The 20,751-nt window shown below is 40.8% G+C and overlaps 1 protein-coding gene across 2 annotated transcripts in view; it reads left to right on the top strand.

Annotated features, from left to right (window-relative positions):
• Positions 1 to 20,751, top strand: part of LOC139952844 (Golgi-specific brefeldin A-resistance guanine nucleotide exchange factor 1-like) — a 48,961-nt gene that overhangs the window by 19,962 nt on the left and 8,248 nt on the right. For both annotated transcript variants that reach the window (XM_071952102.1, XM_071952101.1), the window contains exons 14-30: positions 312 to 669; positions 1,553 to 1,677; positions 2,569 to 2,771; positions 3,372 to 3,495; positions 4,302 to 4,427; positions 4,850 to 4,932; positions 8,732 to 8,968; positions 9,591 to 9,690; positions 10,237 to 10,478; positions 11,221 to 11,344; positions 13,479 to 13,666; positions 14,661 to 14,814; positions 15,242 to 15,473; positions 15,723 to 15,877; positions 16,285 to 16,516; positions 18,875 to 19,071; positions 20,172 to 20,319. In XM_071952102.1, coding sequence (XP_071808203.1) covers positions 312 to 669; positions 1,553 to 1,677; positions 2,569 to 2,771; positions 3,372 to 3,495; positions 4,302 to 4,427; positions 4,850 to 4,932; positions 8,732 to 8,968; positions 9,591 to 9,690; positions 10,237 to 10,478; positions 11,221 to 11,344; positions 13,479 to 13,666; positions 14,661 to 14,814; positions 15,242 to 15,473; positions 15,723 to 15,877; positions 16,285 to 16,516; positions 18,875 to 19,071; positions 20,172 to 20,319 — 3,028 coding nt within the window. The remainder of the gene's footprint in view (positions 1 to 311; positions 670 to 1,552; positions 1,678 to 2,568; positions 2,772 to 3,371; positions 3,496 to 4,301; positions 4,428 to 4,849; positions 4,933 to 8,731; positions 8,969 to 9,590; positions 9,691 to 10,236; positions 10,479 to 11,220; positions 11,345 to 13,478; positions 13,667 to 14,660; positions 14,815 to 15,241; positions 15,474 to 15,722; positions 15,878 to 16,284; positions 16,517 to 18,874; positions 19,072 to 20,171; positions 20,320 to 20,751) is intronic.

Genomic DNA, 20,751 nt, shown 5'->3' with positions numbered 1-20,751 from the left:
AATGTTTCACCCAAATATTAATTGACTTCAGGCCTGAAGCCTTGTATTATGCATCTGAAAACACACAAATTCCTGCAACAAGGGCATTCATTATTCTCTTGCAACTTTGATGGCCAATTGAGTCCAAATTTCCACAGATTTGATATTTAATGCATATGTTGGGATACACCAAGTGAGAATACTGGTTTCTGACAATATTACTGAAGGTGTCCAGTGCCTTTAAACTTGAAGCTTGTTGGTTGAATCCAACCCCAAGGGAAAATGTTTTGTGAAGGAATTTACTTCAGGTTTTCTTGTTTTTCTGTCTTCAGAATGCCTTTCCTGTCTCCGGCTCGCTCTTCACCACCCATCTCCTCAGCCTAGACGCTCTCCTCGCCGTCGTCGATAGCATAGAGACAAACTGTCATCATCGAATCCTCAGCTCCATGGTCGCCAAGGCGTCTTCCGCCTCTGCCTCCACCGCTGTAACAGACAGAGAGAAGTCTGACTCCGCCGTCACGATCCACGTGGAAGACGTCTCGGAGAAGAGCGACGACGGAGAGAAGGGGAAGGAGAAAGATGGAGGAGAGGAGGCTGGGATCCAGGGAGGGGTTGGGGTTGTCCCGCCCACTACGGGGTATGCCATGGCCCAGATTATGTCGGCTAATCGGGATAAGGACATAGAGATTGGTAAGTCCGACTGAAAACTTTCTGTGAAGAAAACGGCATCATGTATGATACATCGACTCTAAGTACAGTTGGCTCTCATTATAAAGAGCATTGTTATACAGAGGTTTTGCTTATAAAGAGTATTGACCCCTTGCACGCACAACACACGTGGCGACTGTCCATGCTCACCATGTAAACGCCGCGCCGCCTGAAATGTGCACTTCACTGAATCATGCACACAGACATTGCCCACCAGTATGGCGCATCCAATATTATTTCGATGATGATGTCAGGTGAATTTGGTCAATATTCTGAATCTCATTTCTGATTTGTGTTTGCCTTTGTTTTCCTGTCCTCTTATAACACGTTCCTGTTATATAGAGGAAATTTTGCCAGTCCCAGGGACCTTGTTTTAATGAGAATCAACTGTATTTGTATAGCGTTCTTACACAGAAAAGGTACCACACCTACCTACTTATAGACCCATTGCATTTGACGTCACACTCTCAAAAAGGAGGCAGATCATTGGACAATAGCTGTTCTCTGTGGGTAAAAACGTGTGCGTGACCTCAGCAAGGGGGAGCTATTGATTTTATACACAATACAGAACGCGCCTCCGAACAATGCGCGTAATTGATGGTGTCAGCTCTCTTTTGTGCATGTTTGTATACGATTTTGACACCCAAAATGGCACCTGGGATAGGCACATGTGAGTAAGCTGCGCATATTGCAAGGGGGCTATACTGTAATATTGTCATGGATCACACTCAAGTTTACAATGCAACATGTGAAGCGGTAACAGAGGGACCACCTTAAGAGGATGTGACTTTTTTATTTCAAGTATCAAGTAACAAAACCACAATAGAAACTGACCGTGTAATATGTTTCTTTTTTCTTCTCTCAGTCAAAAGTTTAAAGATGTCGGACGATCACATTGAGGGTAGTCCCAATCGAAGGATCAGTCGCTTCACTCCGTCCGCAAACTTACCCTCGTTGGAACAGCTCATGAAGATCAAGCAGAAGAAAAAGGTAGCATGAGGGAGCCCTCCATTGTTACATTTTGTATCAAATTCTTGTATTGACCCTGTTGACAGATTGTCTAGCTGTGATATACATGTATGGAAATAAATAAATAAATAAATAAACAAACAAACAAACAAACAAACAAACAAACAAACAAACAAACAAACAGACATGCTTGGCGCTATATAAATTCCCTCTGATTGATTGATTGATTGGTTGCAGTCGTGAAATCGCGGTTGCATTCCCTTTTGAGCATGATCGCACATTGATCCCCTTTTTGGTACCGGAAGTGGGTTCAAAAGAACACTGTTTTGCTAGCAAATTGCGGGGTCTGGTAGCCCTTTGTGTCACACTAGACTTTTGATTGCCCATTAATCCAAAAGGGCGATCAGACCCTGCTTTAATCCTACTCAAGAGGAGGATCTAAAATTGCGCAGTCAGATCCTGATCTCCCTCGGGTTCCCACTGGAGCCTGTTTCTTGTTGATCGCCCTTTGATCGCCCTTTCGTGGTCTTGATCGCCCTTTTTTTCCGAACTTGGAGATCAAAGCGGGGTCCAATGGGAACGGGGTCAAAGATCATTTCTGTAGGGGTACACTGCAATCCAGCGGAAACCAAGAACGTTCTGATGGACACAGTCATGATATTCTTCCTACTTAAGTCCATTTGTGGGTTGTAAAACATTCATTTGTGCTCTGTGTTTAACGTTGTACTAATATCAGATTATGATATTCTGAGTATGTCCTGAGGGAGATTTGAAGCTCCATCCCTCTTATAGCTGACAGTGTTTCTCTCTGGAACCCTTGCAGATTTGTTGCAGTGACTGCAACAACTGGGACAATTTGTAGTTTTATCATTTTGATGACAATTTTATCTTTTCTGTTGTTGCAATTCAAAGTTGATCCATGCAGGCACGGAGCAGTTTAATATAAAGCCATCTAAAGGGATAGCCTTCCTCCTTGAGCAAGGCATCCTCCATACTCCCCTCAACCCTCACGAGGTTGCAGTCTTCTTGAAGGAGAACCCAAAATGTGATAAGAAGATGATCGGAGAATACCTCAGTAGCAGGAAGAACGAGACCGTTCTGGAAGCTTTCTTACGGTAGGTTCAAAGCTTTCCTGAGATTCAACATCTTGGTACATCAGAAAATACAACAATGACTTGAGCAAGCTGGATGAAACGTTGAGAACAATTAAGAACTCACTCTGGGGTAGTGAAGTTTATAACGAGAAGTCCCCTCGATCCACTAAAGCTGAAGAGCATGTAGTAGTCCCGGCCGATTTCTACCTTACGCCCAGGTATAAAGCAGGACAGTTCTTTTCAGAACTGAGAAATCTCCCGAGTTCCGAAAATCTACTCCGAAAATATAAAGCAAGACAAGTTCTTAAAGAACATAATCTACCTGGCAAGGTTGCTATCACAAACCAAAAAAGTAAAATAAAAAAGAGACTACTTTTTTTATGGGAAATTTTTCCAACTCAAGTAAGGGACCTGTGTGGTTGCAATGCTCCCTGTGTACGTTGTCAGCACATGCTGACAAGCATTTTCCATAGTCTTCCAAAAGAATTTGTTTTGCAGTTGTCAATTTGCCGAGTTCCTTTGAGGGGAAGATCATGCGAACAAACAAGCAAACAAACACACAAACGAACACCCCAAGAAACAAATTTATAATTGATTGGTTTGTTTTTTGTTTGGCGGCAGGTTGTTTGTCTTTGAGGGTATTAGGATTGATGAAGCTTTGAGGATGTATCTTGAAGCATTCAGACTCCCAGGAGAGGCACCGGTTATTCAACATCTTATGGAACATTTCTCAGATTACTGGCATGTGAGTAATAAGGTGGAAATTATAGACCTTTATCAAGCTGTCACCATCTTGGTCATGTTCCCTGTTTCCATAACAGTAGTGACTGCTAACATTCATTACGCAAACATGGCACCAGACTATTATTTCGTCCAGCCTCAGTTTGGTTACAATGATTTGGAATGGAGTAAAATCAAGATGGCCACAATGTGAGAAAGGTCTATGGGGAAAGGGGATGGAGATGGGGGGCTATGGAGGGTGAAACTTGAGCATCTTTAGTCACCCTTGTGGAACACTTCTCAGATTACTGGTATGTGAGTAACAAGATGGATCTTGAGGCAAGGGGGAAGGCGCTACGGAGGGTAAAAGCATCTTAAGCCCATCAGCATCTTGTGAAAAACTCGGATCACAGGCATGTGAGGAACAAGATGGATCTGTAGGGGAGGGGGATGGAGACCGGGTGAGGGAGATGGAGGAGGGTATAGCTTCAAGTTACATGTATCTTAAATCATTCAGCATATTATGGAACACTTGGAAAGTAAAGAAGAATGGGGTCAGGCCTGATACTTCATGGAGACAACAAAGGAGATTGCCTGCATGCACCCTGCTCATTGTCTTGGTGCCCTTGAATTGTTACAATAGAAATTTACCATTCCTTCATAGGGTGCCCTATAAAAAAGGAGAAAATGCCATGGTGGTCATGCCCTTTCAAAAACGAAGCATACAGGGGGGGGGGGGGGGGGGGGGCTCATCTTGACCCCTTCTTATGTGTTAATGAGTTTCCAGATGTCTCCTAAACTGACCCATATTGCATACTTTCTTCCCCCCAGACAAGCAACAACCTGCCCTTTGCAACTACAGATGCTGCGTTCACATTGGCTTATGCCGTCATCATGCTGAACGTTGACCAACACAACCACAACGCCAAGAAGCAGAATATCCCCATGAATGTGGATGTAAGTATATCAAGTATATCCTCTGAGATGTCTTGAGATGATCTCCTGCAATCCGAAACTTATCTGTAGACAATGAGATATAAAGCTTGATCACAGCCTGAAGAGCGTTTCAAAGCACTTCAAACATAAGCATTATTTCAAGACTAGTGTGAAAAAGAATTCAAAAAAGAAGTTTTGATTTCATGTAATGTTTATGTAGCATTTTGTAAATTTTGTACTTTTTACCATTTATTGCCTTTTAATATGTGAGTGTCGCTATGTTTGAGATGTTCTTTGACCCTTCCAACTTCTGCTGCTGGTAATTTTGTTGTATATACAAATAAAAAATGTTGTCTTCGTTAGAGTTGTTTTCTTGTTTGTGTTATACAATCTGTTAGACTTGCACAGTATGTTGAGAATCTCTTCTTTGTTTCTTGTTGCAGCAATTTAAAAGGAATCTCTCTAAAGTTAACGGGGATGCTGATTTTGAAGCAGCCATGCTGGAGGAGATCTTCACAGCCATCAAGTAAGATAATAATAATAATAATAATAATAGGGATAATGCAACCAAAAACCCAGAAGAGAATAAAGACTAGTAATATACAAAAATAGTATATAGTAATATAGTAATAAAGCAAAAATACAAAAAGTGACAGAATCAAAAACACATTAGATGGAACGATTAAACAGATGTGTTTTTAAAAGTCCTTTAAACTGTTCTTCAGAAGAAGCGTTCTGGATGTTTGTTGGGAGTGAGTTCCAGTTGCGGGGACCAGCGATGGAGAATGCACGGTCTCCAAACTTCTTGGAGGATCGAGGTACCACCAGATTGGATTGAGATCGAAGACCTTCACATTTGGGTTTGCTGAGATCTAGTGTGTATGAAATGTAGGATGGGAAAGTATTGGATACAGTTTTGAACATGTTCAGTGCCGTCTTAAAATGTATTCGCTGGTCGACTGGAAGCCAATGGAGATCCGTGAGCAGAGGTGTGGCATGAGAATACTTTGGCTTCTTATGGATCAGTCAAGCGGCCTTGTTTTGGAGTTTTTGTAAGCGGTTGAGATCATGTTGCTTCAGTCCAGTGAGAAGGGAGTTGCAGTAGTCGAGGCGTGAGAGTACCAGTGCACAAACAACAGAACGACAGGTGTCATAATCCAGGTATTTGCGTATCATTGTGATGTTGCGTATGTGATAGTTAACGGACCTGCAGAGACCAGTGACATGTTCACTCATTGACATGGAGTTGTCAAAAGTTACTCCCAGGTTCCGAACGGATGAGACACTTCCTCTTTTCTTCATAATCTTATAACAATCAAAGAAGGTTTTTTGGTCTCTACGAACTGTAAAGGGTAAGAACCCTGTTTCAGCTCCAGAAGTAGGTGGCAATATGCCCCTTGTGGCAGTTGATTTGGGTTGATAGCCCAAATCAGTTCAGTGTAGCCCTCACCTTGAAGTGGTCGTCCGGCTTTTTTATGTTATGCGACATCTCATCTTTCCAATTAGAATTAGTGCAAACCGTTATTAAACAGAAGTCATAAGTTCCGTTTTAACCGTGTAGGAAAATAAACGTAAATGTACAACTCTAATTCTTATCTCACTGATCACTTAATACCCACAAATGAGAGCACCAAACTCATTCTGATGTTTTGTTTAGCAGAGTGTGGGTTCGACAACTCGATCATGACACCTATGTCCCTGAGCAAGATAATTGACTGTAATTTTTTCTCTTCATCCAGGGGTAAATGGGCACCTGTGAGGGCAGATATGGTGCTTGTGATTTATTTAGCTTAGTGGCACATATTTTTGGCACAGGCTGTATACTCCCCAGGGCGCTGAGATGGTTTAAGGAGTGAATAGCCTTGCTCAAGGCAGTCGAATTATTCACTCCGAAAAAAGACCGCCGCTGTATAAAAACCCAGCTGTATCCACTGTGCGTAAAACCCAGCCGTATTCACTGTGCGTAACATCGCACGACACGATGCCCCCGTACACTATCCGCATGCGGAGGCCGTCAGGCCGACAGCCTTGTAGGATCTGTGTTGAAGCCACTGACCTCATTACTATAATAAGCGAAGAGTTCCCACGGTCAGCTCATTACCATAATGCCCGCGAAAGACGAGACATGTTTACCTCACACACCACCACCACGGACGCATGATAGGGTCCAAAGGTCGTGATAAGGGAAGTGCGTGATTGGACGTCAAAATGAATAATTCATTTGCCTCACATCCTGTGTTGTCTGATAGGTCTGACGAACGATATACATATTCATGAGCTGCATACTAGCATATCCTCGAGCCCCCCCAATTTCGTCCACTATTGGAATTTTTTCAATACAACACATTAAAACGGGAAGATACAGATCCGACAAGGCTGTCGGCCTGACGGCCTCCGCATGCGGTTAGTGGTGTACGAGTGCGATGACTTGTGTGAACAGTATTCGTGCGATGTGACAGTGTGTATACGGGTGGGTCATTCGGTGTGATCGCACACACCATGCACAGAGTATACGGCGGGTGGGTTTACAGCTGCGTCTTTTCGGAGCGAATAATGCGACTGCCTTGAGCAAGGCTAAGGAGTGAATTAAATGACCCAGTTACCAGTAATGATGTTGGAGCGCTTTGAGAAGCCCTATGGGTGTGTGAAAAGCGCAATATAAAACCAATTATTATTCTTATCTATACTATTAAAAGCGTAACCCGCGCCATCTTGGATTGAAAATTAGAAGGTCCAGTGGCATGGCATCCTTGTGGAAATCAACACGGTTAAGTGTGTGGAATTCAATACGTTTGTGTGGTTTCAGGCGTCGGGTTGCAAGTCTACAAAACCCTAACCCAAACTCCCACTTACAAGTCATCTGATTGGAGAAAGTTTGGGCAGCGACCGTGTGTCAACCACTGGTCGATGTTGTTACCAGACTTCCTAGAAATCTTTCTGACAGGCGACTCATTGGACAGTGTTTCGCAGATGGTTCTCCGGATTGGTTCACTCATTGCCCCTTGCCCGCCCACCCGCCATTCGATCCGCCCTTTTTGGTCGGGTTACTTTCATGTTGTACTAAGCATGGTTCTCCAGATTGGTTCATTCATTGCCGCGCAGGGTCGAAAGGGTCGAAGAGGCTGGGTGCCAGGACAAAACTGAAACAAATCTCACGAATTTGCATTGAATGAATGAAGTAACTCACAGATTGATGTTTCGCAGGCGACCATGTGTCAACCACTGGTCGATGTTGTTATCAGACTTCCTAGAAATCTTTCTGACAGGTGACTCATTTGTTGAAAAGATTAAATGTCGAATATTTATAAAAAAGCATTCACTTCCAAACGGCATGAGAATTATCATGATGGACAAGGATGGGATCAAACGGATGCTTTATAATTTGGAAACATTGGGTAGGGCCGGCTATAGGTTGGAAGGTGCTAAGGGAACTTTACAATTAATAACATTTTGGGGTGGGGGGGGGGGGGGGCCTTACACAAAGAGCCTAACCTCTCCTTACATTCTGGTCAGTGTATTGTGAGTGGTGTGTTGTCTGGTTTTGAGACAGGCCACCTGTTGCTTGGTGAAGGACGTCGCCGTGGGACCAATTTAGGTTGAAAGTGGGTGGCGACCTCGGACTTACAAAAATCTCCATACAGAAATTGCACTATTGATGCAAAATGTATCTTGCTGTTTTTAAACTATGGACGCTATCTTTTGCCAATAAACTCAAATGAGCACATGAATACCGTTTTAGAATACGGTCTGTTCATGGAGGTACAGTGTTGCAGTTTCAGAGTTTACCCCATCACGGAAGTTTGTGAAATTTATACACGTACGTCAAAGGCTGTTTTGAAGCTGTAAAAAAGAACTTTGCATTTGGTCAAAGTTGTTAAGCAAAACGACATTAAGTTTCCTTTGAATAAGTCCATTCACAAAATTGGTTAGAGCAGTGTGTCGGTCAGTTTAGTCAGTTTCACCTATCAACGCTGATTTGAAAAACGTATAGCGTTAAGGAGGCCCAAAATATTAGACCCCTATAAAGCTCACGGGGGAGCCTTATAGTTTCTAGAAATATGCATAAGGTACGTCGTCTAACCCAAAACGAGGTGGGCGCAGCCACTGCAAGTAGTGGCAAACGTGTGCAATAGCTTCATTTTGGGGTAGAATTATGACGCCATGCATAAATATTGAGAGAGGCGTATAACACCCTCACCCACATTACATTTCGAAATATTTGTGTAAAGGATTTTCATCATCTAGCGGGGTGCCGCGCAAAGCGCGGCATCACGCTAGTTGTTATTATTATTATAAATTCATTCAAAATTTTGTGGAATTTGCAGGAGTGAAGAGATTGTGATGCCGGCGGAGCAGACCGGTCTGGTCAGAGAGAATTATCTCTGGCGTGTCTTACTGAAGCGAGGAGCGACTTCTGAGGGCACGTTCCTCCACGCCCAGTGCGGAGACCTGGATCGAGAGCTGTTCCTACTCGCCTGGGGGCCGACAGTCGCAGCGTTGTCATTTGTGTTTGATAAAGGAATGGACGAGACCATAGTGCAGAAAGCTATTGCTGGTTTCAGGTAGGGATATAGACTTGTTGACACGTCGTTATAAACTTGTTTATTTGTTTATTTATTTATTTCAACACAAACAGTACATACAGAGAAGTAACACTATTAATAAGACTACAGAGCGCAAGCCATAAGATCACAAAAAAACGCGAAAACAATCACCATCTAAAGGCGATCGGTCTGTTGCGGTGGTAGTCTAACACTAACAGCTCATGATACTTTGTCGGGAAACTGCTCTCGCAAGATTACTGCTCTTGTGCGAGGCTATGGGCTTCCTGACAGCTGCACCATGTAATGGGATAGCTGCACTACTTTTGGTTGATTTTGGCGCTGTATAAAGGTTTTTGATTGATTGATTTGAAAAGAACTGGTGTCTAACTGCTCAACGTTTCAATCAGTTTGCTCTGATCTTCTTCAGGAGAATGCTGGACTCTGTTGAAGACGATCAGAGCTGATCATACTGAATGAAACGTTGAGACGTTAACCACCGGTTATTTTTAGAACCAACACTACTCAAAAGAGTTTTTCATATGTATTACCGCAAATCCTTCGGATAGTTACACTTCCACCATGTTAAGTTCAAATCTTACAAATCTGTTTATTTTAAGAGAGGTTTCCTTTTTTTTGGCAGGAAATGTGCCATGATATCGGCTCACTATGGATTGACGGATGTGTTTGACAACTTGGTTATATCCCTCTGCAAATTCACAACGCTTCTCAATTCAATGGAGGTAAAGCTTCAAATTTTCCTTTTGACAAAAGGTTTATTTAGGTTTTTATTATTTGAGGATTGTTTTGTTTGAGGATTGGTAACCAATCAAGATAGGTTTTTTTAGGGGATAGTATACTTTTCGTTTATAAACGACAAAACTATCTTGTGAACGTTTCATTTTAAAAGATGATAGCGTTTCTTATATATCGTCGAAAATCCTAGCAGTTCTGCCACTTACATGTAGGAAGAATAAACCATAATTGGAACACACCATCTGAGAAATGTATCTGACAGTAACGCTTCACAGATTCAACTTTGGGGGGAAAAAAATGATTTTTTTTTCCACATCCTCATTGCTTCGTAGTCAAATGATTCTCAAAATGCTTTATACTATTGAAAGCTGCTGTATGCTGTAAAGATATTGGCAACATAGAGACTGCCAACATAGGGGTAGATAGATCAGTTGGTAGCCCACCAGCACCTCAATCCGGCGGTCCTTGGTTCAAATCCTGCTCTAGTGATTTTTCCTTCCTCAACCCCAAATGTTTTTGTTTCTGTTAACCAGACCCCTGAGAGTCTCCCGATCGTCTTCGGAGCCAACACCAAAGCCCACCTAGCGGCCAAGACAGTCTTCGGCCTCGCTCATCGACATGGAGACATCCTAGCAGAAGGATGGAAGAATCTACTAGATTGTATGCTGCAGCTGTATCGCGCTAAGCTCCTCCCCATTGAGATGATCGAGGTGCAAGACTTTGTCGATCCCAGCGGAAGGGTGTCTCTCATCCGGGAAGAGATGCCAGCAGTCAAGTAAGTCATCTTAAGGGGTTTGGGTACATTTTGTACGACACAAAAGACAAATCTGCACACATTTACATTAAACTTACATGGTTTCAAGATAAATTACTTGCTGAGGTGCTGTACTTTTTGAGAAATGAGTAAAACAATGTCTTGGAAAATATTTTAGCATGTACAACGTACTTACCAGTACTTGTATTTACGCGCCTCTCCTGAAAACATCCCTCTTTCATTTGTTTGTCTTCTCAAAAACTTGACCACTATGAAGCTGAAACTTCTACAAGTAAAGTATATTACACACATGTTCGTTCATAGTGAGTAGGGATTCATGTCTTGGCCAAAAAATTTGATCTACAAAAGGTATCAAAACTGTTTGAAGAACATCTACTGGCCGTCTTAAAACTTAAGAACCTGAGATGTTCGAAACTCCAAGTGTCTCAAAACTTGTGAAAGTTATAATAATAGTAATAACCAATTCTTGTTTTAATTCTACTACCGCGAAGTAGATTTAAGATTTTTTTTCAGGAGACTTCTCAGTTCCGAAAAGAACTGTCCTGCTTTTTAACTACTACCCAGGCGGAAGGTATAGAAAATTGGCTTGGACTACTCAATAGCTTATCGGATCGTGATTAACTGCACTACCGCGAAGTCAGTTCTTGAATTGGTCTCAACGTTTTGACCATCTTGCTCTAGTCATCAAAAGGAGACTGATGTTTTTCTTCCTCTTTGTCTCTCTCTTTTGTCTCATGCTCAGGTCTGATTCGTCTTTACTCGGCTCGTTCTACTCCTACTTTACACTGAACACTGAGACGTCAACGCAGAAAGGACCCACAAGTGAAGACAAGGAAGTCATCGAGCAAGCACGAAGCTGCATCGAGGTATAAAGAAACAACTCCTTCTGTTTTTATTTTATTTCTTTCATTCTGGTTGTGAAGCCAAGGATTCTCAGAAAAGCGATCTTAAAGGCAGTGGACACTATTGGTAGTTACTCAAAACAATTATTAGCATAAAACCTCACTTGGTAATGAGTAATGGGGAGAGGTTGATGGTATAAAACATTATGAGAAACGGCTCCCTCTGAAGTGACGTAGTTTTCAAGAGAGAAGTAATTTTCCACACATTCGATTTTGAGACCTCAGATTTAGAATTTGAGGTTTCAAAATCAAGCATCTGAAAGCACACAACTTCGTGTGACAAGGGTGTTTTTTCTTTCATTATTATCTTGCTACTTCGACGACCGTTTGAGCTCAAATTTTTACAAGTTTGTTATTTTATGCATATGTTGAGATACGACGAGTCAGAAGACTGGCTCGTTGACAAGTACTAAAGGTGTCCAGTGTCTTTATTGTTGTACTAGCAAATAACCCAATGGAGAGAAGACAAGGGAGGAAGTTTCAGTTTGACATGTAGGAGGAAAACCCCAGGGAGTTATTCCAGGGAAAAACCCACGCAGTCAGGGGTGCGTTTTGGCGTTTGTAACCAATAATTGTTTCAGTTAAAGGCAGTGGACACTTGGTAATTACTCAAAATAATTGTTAGCATAAAACCTTACTTGATAACGAGTAATGGGGAGAGATTGATGGTATAAAACATTGCGGGAAACGGCTCCCTCTGAAGTGCCATAGTTTTCGAGAAAGAAGTAATTTCCCACGGATTTGATTTCGAGACCTCAAATTTAGAATTTGAGGTCTCGAAATCAACCATCTAATTGCACACAAATTTGTGTAACAAGGGTGTTTTTTCTTTCTTAATTATCTCGCAACTTCGACGACCAATTGAGCTCAAATTTTCACAGGTTTGTTATTTTATGCATATGTTGAGATACACAAAGTGAGAAGACTGGTCTTTGACAATTACCAATAGTGTCCAGTGTCTTTAACCTTGCCATTAGTTGATCACTAGCCATTGACCGAAACAGTTATTGGTTATAACCGTGAAACAAACCCAAGGTAGGGACTGAAAACCCAATCCACATAGTGCCCCCGGCTTGATTCGAACCTGGGGTCCTAGAGGTCAAAAGCAAGGAAAGATACCACTATGCCAATCAGACCGCGTATTTAGGCTTAATGACAGACGAAGAGAATGTCGAGAATCAAAGCAAGTTTTTTCTTCAAAGACATATTGACTAACATCAACATAGCAATGTCACTATGAAGATAAATTATTTACACTTACTCAATTTTTTATTTTTTAAAATTATTTTGTTATATTTTTTATTTAACATCCATACAGGGCAAATAACAGGATAGATAAATGTATTTAACATTAATTATAAAACAGTAAAATGTAACAGTTAATTAAAGGAAATTAAAAAAAAAAACTTAAAAACACCCACATGGCAAGAGGGTAAAACCCTAAATAGAACAGACAGAAAACAATGCTCCTCACATTATTTTTTTATAAATAGTAATAATAATAATAGAAAATTATTGGATTTATATTGCGCTCTCTCCAGGACCAGCCTGTTTGAGGGCGCATAACAGTAAAAATGGCAAAAGATTAAGAAAATTACATACATTAAGTGAGCAGTTTTAAGAAAAGTTTACCAGTAAAACATACAAGCAAAGTAGCATTCAAAGTTTTACAGGCAAAAAAGGTGCATGAACACCATAAAACAAAGAAGGCAGAAAAAAACAAAGCAACTTTGGTACAAGAAAACATTTAAAAAGTTCACACACAAATATAAACTGAGAAAATAGAACTAGCTGTTGCAAACAACTTACCAACCAAATGGGCCGAGGGTATAAATGCAAAAAATAGTTAATGGCCTGACGTTTCGACCCTAGCAGAGTCTTTCTTGAAGGAGAAACTATAACATTAAAAACCAACAGATACAAAACTCACTACACATTACCATAGGCTTTCTTAAAAAGAAGGTTTTGAGATGTGATTTAAAAAGACTTTGTGAATGCAATTTACGAATGTTTGGTGGCAAGTTGTTCCATAAATTTGGTGCTGCTGAATAAACGAACACTCTTTCTTATCGTCCTCCGTCGTTATTGTCATTTTCAGGATTGTCATCCAGAACATTTGATCACCGAGAGTAAATTCCTGAGAGAAGAGTCTTTACAAGAGTTGATGAAGTCCTTGACATTTGCCTCCCAAGGGCCTGAAGCGACAGACTCCCTTGGAGTTTCTTACGAGGAGGAGGCGGCTGTCTTTAACTTAGAGCTCCTTATCAGAGTTGTCTTAGAAAACAGGTAAGAGATGTGAAAGGCACTAGACATGCTTTGTTTTGGCCTTGGCGACATGTGAAATATACTACTCGACTAGTTGCGCCTCAAATAAGCGTCACTTTGACAGTAGTCGCGACTAATTTTAATTCCCAAAATGCATGCCGCAGGCACGATATAGTAAAATTCCACTGAAAGAATTAATTGAACGATCGTGTTACTGATGTCTGATTGTGTTTCGTAAGTAAAGTATGATTGTCGTGAACAGTCCTGAGCAACACATTAAGCCTTTTTGAGGTACATGTATGGCGGACCTGATAGGAGTGTACTGTTTGGTTTTGGTGTGTACACACAAATAGTGTTGAAGCATTGTGTCTGCCATGTTTCAAAAGGCCTTATTGGGTGGGCATGAGCAACCAAGAGAACCCTGGGTTAGAGTTGCATTTCCTGCTGGGTGCCTTAACCAATCGGGAAGGCAGTGACCATGGTACTTAGATCACAGCCAGCCAATCAGCTTTGTAGGCTGCTGGATGCCACATGGACAGTTTGAGAAGGTTGCCACATGTCTACGCTTTCCAGGGAATGGGAACTTGTATTTTTCTGTGGGGGTTATATTTTCTTACCCCTTATGTAATCACTGGGAGGGGCACTACACATGGGAATAAGGAAAACGAATCATAGTTATTTATCTTGATTTGGGGGATTGAACAAAGAAAAATTGACTAGAGTGGGATTTGAACCAACGACCTCCGGATTAACGTGCCGGTGCTCTACCAACTTAGCTATCTAGCCCTATGTTGGTGGTCAAAATCTTTGTTCGGGGTGCCAGTCAGAAGCCATACAACCGTCAACTGCAGTGTAGCCAGGGATCACACCCAAATTACGATACAACCTGGGAAGCGGCAGCTAGGGGATCACCTTATGGGGATGCAACTTTTTTGTTTCAGATATCCATATAAACTACAAGGGAAACTGACTGGGTAAGTTTTTAAATGATATTTAACTTGTGTGTCTTTTCTAGGGATCGTGTGGGTACGTTATGGCAAGGAATCTGTGACCATCTTTACAGTCTTATTGTCTCTACCTCGGAGTACAGTCAGCTGGTTGAGAGAGCAGTGGTGGGTCTCCTTAGGCTAGCCATTCGTCTTCTAAGAAAAGATGACATCGCTACTCAGGTAGGTTATAATAATAATAATAATACTGTTAATGTTATAGAACGTAGGCGCCCGGATGTCGTAGTCTTAGATAAGGCAAAGAAGATGTGTCATCTCATTGACATAGCTGTGCCGGGAGATTTAAGGGTAGCTTCGAAGGAGATGGACAAGATCCAAAAGTACCAAGACCTGGTAAGGGAACTTAGTAAGATTTGGCAGGCGAAAGTGAAAGTAGTTCCCGTGGTGGTTGGAGCGCTCGGCACCTTTCCGAAAGCACTGGGGAAACATCTTGACGAAATAGTGACAAATGTGAGAATAGATCTGTTGCAGAAGACGGCACTTTTGGGAACAGCGCAGATCCTAAGAAAGACCCTCGAGATCTAAGGCTACGACACTTCCACTTTAGAGTGGTTTGTTACTATTATAATTTTTGTTTTTCTTTCAATAGGTGTTAACGTCACTGCGGATGTTACTCCTCATGAAGAAATCTGTCTTACAGCGAGTCTGTCGTCAGGTTGCGTACGGCCTTCACGAGTTGCTCCGCACCAACGCAGCCAACATCCACACCTCTCATGATTGGTATACGCTATTTACGCTGCTGGAGTGCGTCGGCGCTGGCGCGTCTCCAGCGGTTCATTTGAGGAGTTTGAAGAGAGAGGAGGAGAATAACCAAGATGCAGGTAAGATGTCAATGACAGTTTTGTTTGTTTTTAAGGATATACCTCGAACAGTGAACTCTTCAAACATAAGAAACCAAATCTAATCTAATCTAATCTAATCTAATCTAATCTCTTCTAAGAGCGCAATCAGACAGTGAGGTCTCGTTGGGTAGTGTCAGACCAAGGATATACCTCGGACAGTGAACTCATAAGAAATCAAACATAAGAAATCTAATCTAATCCAATCTAATATAATCTTATCTCTTTTAGGAGCACAATCAGACAGCGAGGTCTCAGTGGGTAGTGTCAGCGGCGCATCAGACCAAGGATACACCTCGGACAGTGAACTCTTCAAACATAATAAACCTCATCGAACCATCAGTGAGCCGGACGTCTCCACGTTGTCGGATGATAGGGTCATAAAAGTAAGTTTTAAGAATACTATTCTTATAGTTAGATATTTAACTAATTTAACTAGTTTTGATAATACAAAATTTACTTGGGCAGGGTTTGAACCAGCAACCTCCAGTTTAATACGTCGGCGCTCTACCAACTGAGCTACAGAATGTATCTACAATGTAGCCCTATTTTGGCAGACTCCCTATTTGTCAATATCTCTGTTCCTGGTGCAAGTCAGATCCCTTACCACCTTAAGCTGCACTCCAAATGCTCCAAATGAGGTACCCTCTGAGGTACCCATAACCCTGGTGAAGAGCAGCAATTACAGTAAAGCATCTTGCTCAAGGACACAAGTATCATGACCGGGATTCCAACCCACACTCCGATGACTTAAGCTCGAACATGACACTCTAAATTCTTTTCCCCCCTGTAGGTGAACCAGGAAAGCTCCAACAGAAGTTCCCACTCCAAAGATGTCACCAAACCTCACAATCAGTTCAAGATTGCCCTGGACCAAACGTTGAGTCACCACGACACTAAGGCCTTGATGAAATGCTGCGAGTCTCTGGCGTTCCTCGTCAGAGATGCTGCTCACGTTACTCCATCAAACTTTGAGTCGTGTGTCCATGCCATCAGGAGCTTTGTAGAGGCTACCGTGAATGGAGGTAGGGATCCTTTGGTTCGTTTTTAAAGCATTTTTAAAGGGTTTTGATACCTTTTGTAGATAAAGTTTTTTGGTCATGACATGAATCCCTACTCATTGTAAACGATGATGTATGAAATATGATTTAATAATAATGATAATGATAATGATAATGATAATGATAATGATAATGATAATGATAATGATAATGATAATGATAATGATAATGATAATGATAATGATAATGATAATGATAATGATAATGATAATGATAATGATAATGATAATGATAATGATAATGATAATGATAATGATAATGATAATGATAATGATAATGATAATGATAATGATAATGATAATGATAATGATAATGATAATGATAATGATAATGATAATGATAATGATAATGATAATGATAATGATAATATTAGTGATAGTGATAGTGATAGTGATAGTGATAGTGATAGTGATAATGATAGTGATAGTGATAGTTAATAAAAATACAAATACACAAATACACAAATACACAAATACACAGATACACAGATACACAGATACACAGATACACAGATACACAGATACACAGATACACAGATACACAGATACACAGATACACAGATACACAGATACACAGATACACAGATACACAGATACACAGATACACAGATACACAGATACACAGATACACAGATACACAGATACACAGATACACAGATACACAGATACACAGATACACAGATACACAGATACACAGATACACAGATACACAGATACACAGATACACAGATACACAGATACACAGATACACAGATACACAGATACACAGATACACAGATACACAGATACACAGATACACAGATACACAGATACACAGATACACAGATACACAGATACACAGATACACAGATACACAGATACACAGATACACAGATACACAGATACACAGATACACAGATACACAGATACACAGATACACAGATACACAGATACACAGATACACAGATACACAGATACACAGATACACAGATACACAGATACACAGATACACAGATACACAGATACACAGATACACAGATACACAGATACACAGATACACAGATACACAGATACACAGATACACAGATACACAGATACACAGATACACAGATACACAGATACACAAATACACAAATACACAAATACAAATATACAAATATACAAATACAAATACAAATACAAAGACCTTGAGATCGAGATTAGCAGAATGTGGAGTATGAAGACCGAGACAATCCCAGTGGTCATCGGAGCTCTGGGACTAGTAAAGAAAGGACTGGAGAAATTCATTGAACATATCCCTGGCAGCATAAGCATCAACTTAGTCCAGAAGATTGCACTCCTCGGCACAGCTCACATACTACGTAGAATTCTGTCCATTAAATAACATCACCCCTTTAGCGCCTCAGATCCATAGTCTGGATCCGGCTCTGTAGGATGTATTGTAGATAGCATAAAATAAACTTCTTCATAATAGTAATAATAATAAACGTATTTATAACGCGCCTTTTTCAATAGGATACAAAGCGCCAATTATTTTTACTGCAAGGTGAGTGGGACGAAGATTTCGAAATTATGATACCTAATCCTTAGCACTCCATGTAATGGTTTACATGGTGCTACGGCGCATACAGCGGCCACAGCCAGGAACACCGTGGCGAATCCCTTCTCTTTTCGATAAGTGCATGCACTGGGTTCTTTTACATGCATTACACAACATATGGGACCAACAGCTTACGTCCCATGTGAAGGACGAAGCAATGGTTAAGTGTCTTGCTTTAAAAGGACACAAGTGTCATGGCCGGGGATTCGAACCCACACTCTGCTGATCAGAAACACCAGAGTTTGAATTTGGTGCTCTTAACTGCTTGGCCACGACACTTCCTTATGAAACCCTGCTCATTGTAAACAAAGATGTATGAAATATGATTTACATGTAGAAGTTTCAGCTTCATTGGTTGACAAGTTTTTGAAGAAAAAAAATCAGAAAGTTCACATAGCAATGTTTTCAAGAGAGTCGCGTAAATCTGTTGTACATGCTAAAATAAGTTTCGTCTCCTCAGACAAAAAAAAGAAGAAGTATGGGACATTGTTTTACTCCATTTCTCAAAAACTACAGCACGCCAGCGAGTATAACTTTTTAAGGGATATAAAATTTCAACTTCCGGTTAAAACTGGAAGTCAAGTTCAAATGGGGTCATACACTTAAATAAAACCATCAGAACAAATACAAGAGGTGAACATAGTGCGTGAACACCTTATAGAGTCACCTTCATCTCATCTAGATTATAGAGAAGTACCATTTTGCACAATTGACATTTCTGCCGTGACCTTGTTGAATTTTCAGGAAAGTTAAAACACGACAGACAGAGGAAACCCGAGCCATCCAAAGATCGGAAAAACTCCAAGTTGTCGCGGAACCAAAAGCATAAGAAGAACATGGCCAAGACGAACTCTGTCCCGGAAAAGATGTCTCTGATGTGTGACCTAGAAGACGGAGAGGATGAAGGGCCGCCTGGTGGATATCACTCACTCTCAATACAGGTCAGTGATTGGTTGATTTGCTCTTTCTTAATAGTTTTATTTAATTGGTTGGATGATAACTCACTGCAAATTGTGGGAGGTGATTGGTTGATTCGGTCTAGGTAATGTGATTTGATTGGTTGAACGCTTAGGAAGGGATTACTTTTTCTTACTTTTTCAGAATAGTGGCTGATGATTGGTTGAATTTAAAAAAGAAGGGTTTCCTCAATGATAATTGGGCTGTTGGTCGTCAATGAAAGTATTACCAATGAGACTTTTGGACGGTCCTTTTGTACAGGTCTGCGCGCTCTCAGACCTACGTGCGCAATACTGAGCATGTGGGCGCATGCTCAGAGCTGCAAAAATGGACCGTTATGCTGCTGCCACCAGCGTCCTAAAAGTTTCCTATTGAATTATATGTAGTTGACAAAGCATCCAAATGGAAACATCACACCAACTTTTTGTAAAGAAGCCAATGAAGAAATTTCAGTTTTAGAAGTGGGAGGAAAACCCCTATAGGAAAATCCCACGCAGTCAGGTAGAGACTGTTAAATCCAATCTACATGCAAGGCTCAGGTTGGGGAATTGAACCGGGGTCTGCAAAGGTGAAAGGCAGGGAAAGAAACCACTGAGCCAACCTGACTGTCATTAACCAACTATCATTTCGTTTAAAGAAACATTACAGAATGGGTTTTTGCTAATAAAATAGTTGCTGGCAGTGTAAGCACTTTATGTAATCCACCATATACATAGACTGACAAACCAGTAGAAATTTGAGATAGATCGGCCATCTGGGTCATTAGAGAATAGTGAAAAACCGATTACAAATTTTGCATTGTATTGATGCCAAAATAAAAATGAATAAAACACTCAATGAGTGATAAACTCTGAACGCAAAGTTAGATTATTTATTTCTCATCAAATACATGCATGACATTTCAGACAGAAATATTTTATGGGATGTTTTCAACTATCATCAGAAATAGACCGTGTGATTTTTGTTTCTACCAGTTCTGTAGAGTTCCTTTAAAGCAAACTTGATTTTGAAATATTATCTTTGTAACTATTGAAACTCAAAGCAATTTTTCTGTTATTTTTCAAATTTTCGATGTTATTATTAGTTATTGGACCTGATGCACACACTTCACACGAGGGCAGCCTCTATCTTCAGCTCGTGGGCCGAGGAGGAACAGAAGGACGGAGCAGGGAGTACCATCGATGCTGGCGCAAGTGCATTATGGATAAAATGCTGGTGCCCACTACTACAAGGTCGGTAATCATGACACTATGTAAATCTGACCATGCAATCAATCAACATTATAAGAAGAATGCAGGGTGGATTTCACAAAAAGTTAGAGGATTTGGGTACCTTTTGTCGTAACACAAAACACAATGTCCTTTGATTTACGTTAAACTTTCGTTTGAAGATCATTTGAGTAGAAAGCTAAACCCTAAAATATTTCTTGCTGAGGTGCTGAAGTTTTTTGAGGAATGAATAAAACAACGTCTCGGAAATACAGTTTAAATGCTGAAATAGTTTTCGTCTCCTGAGACGAAAATTATTTTTGTGACTTGTTTTACTATCTTTATCTTCAACCCCTGTAAGTTTAATGTAAATCTGTGGATATTGTGTCTTGTGTCATACAAAAAGTACCAAGACCCTCTAATGACTAATAAAATATTGAATTGAATTGAATCAAA

Source organism: Asterias amurensis, chromosome 21 (genome assembly GCF_032118995.1).
Source record: "Asterias amurensis chromosome 21, ASM3211899v1".
Classification (NCBI taxonomy): Eukaryota; Metazoa; Echinodermata; class Asteroidea; order Forcipulatida; family Asteriidae; genus Asterias; species Asterias amurensis.
The sequence above is the reverse complement of the archived record's forward strand: the minus strand, read 5'-3'. Positions and strand labels throughout refer to the sequence as shown.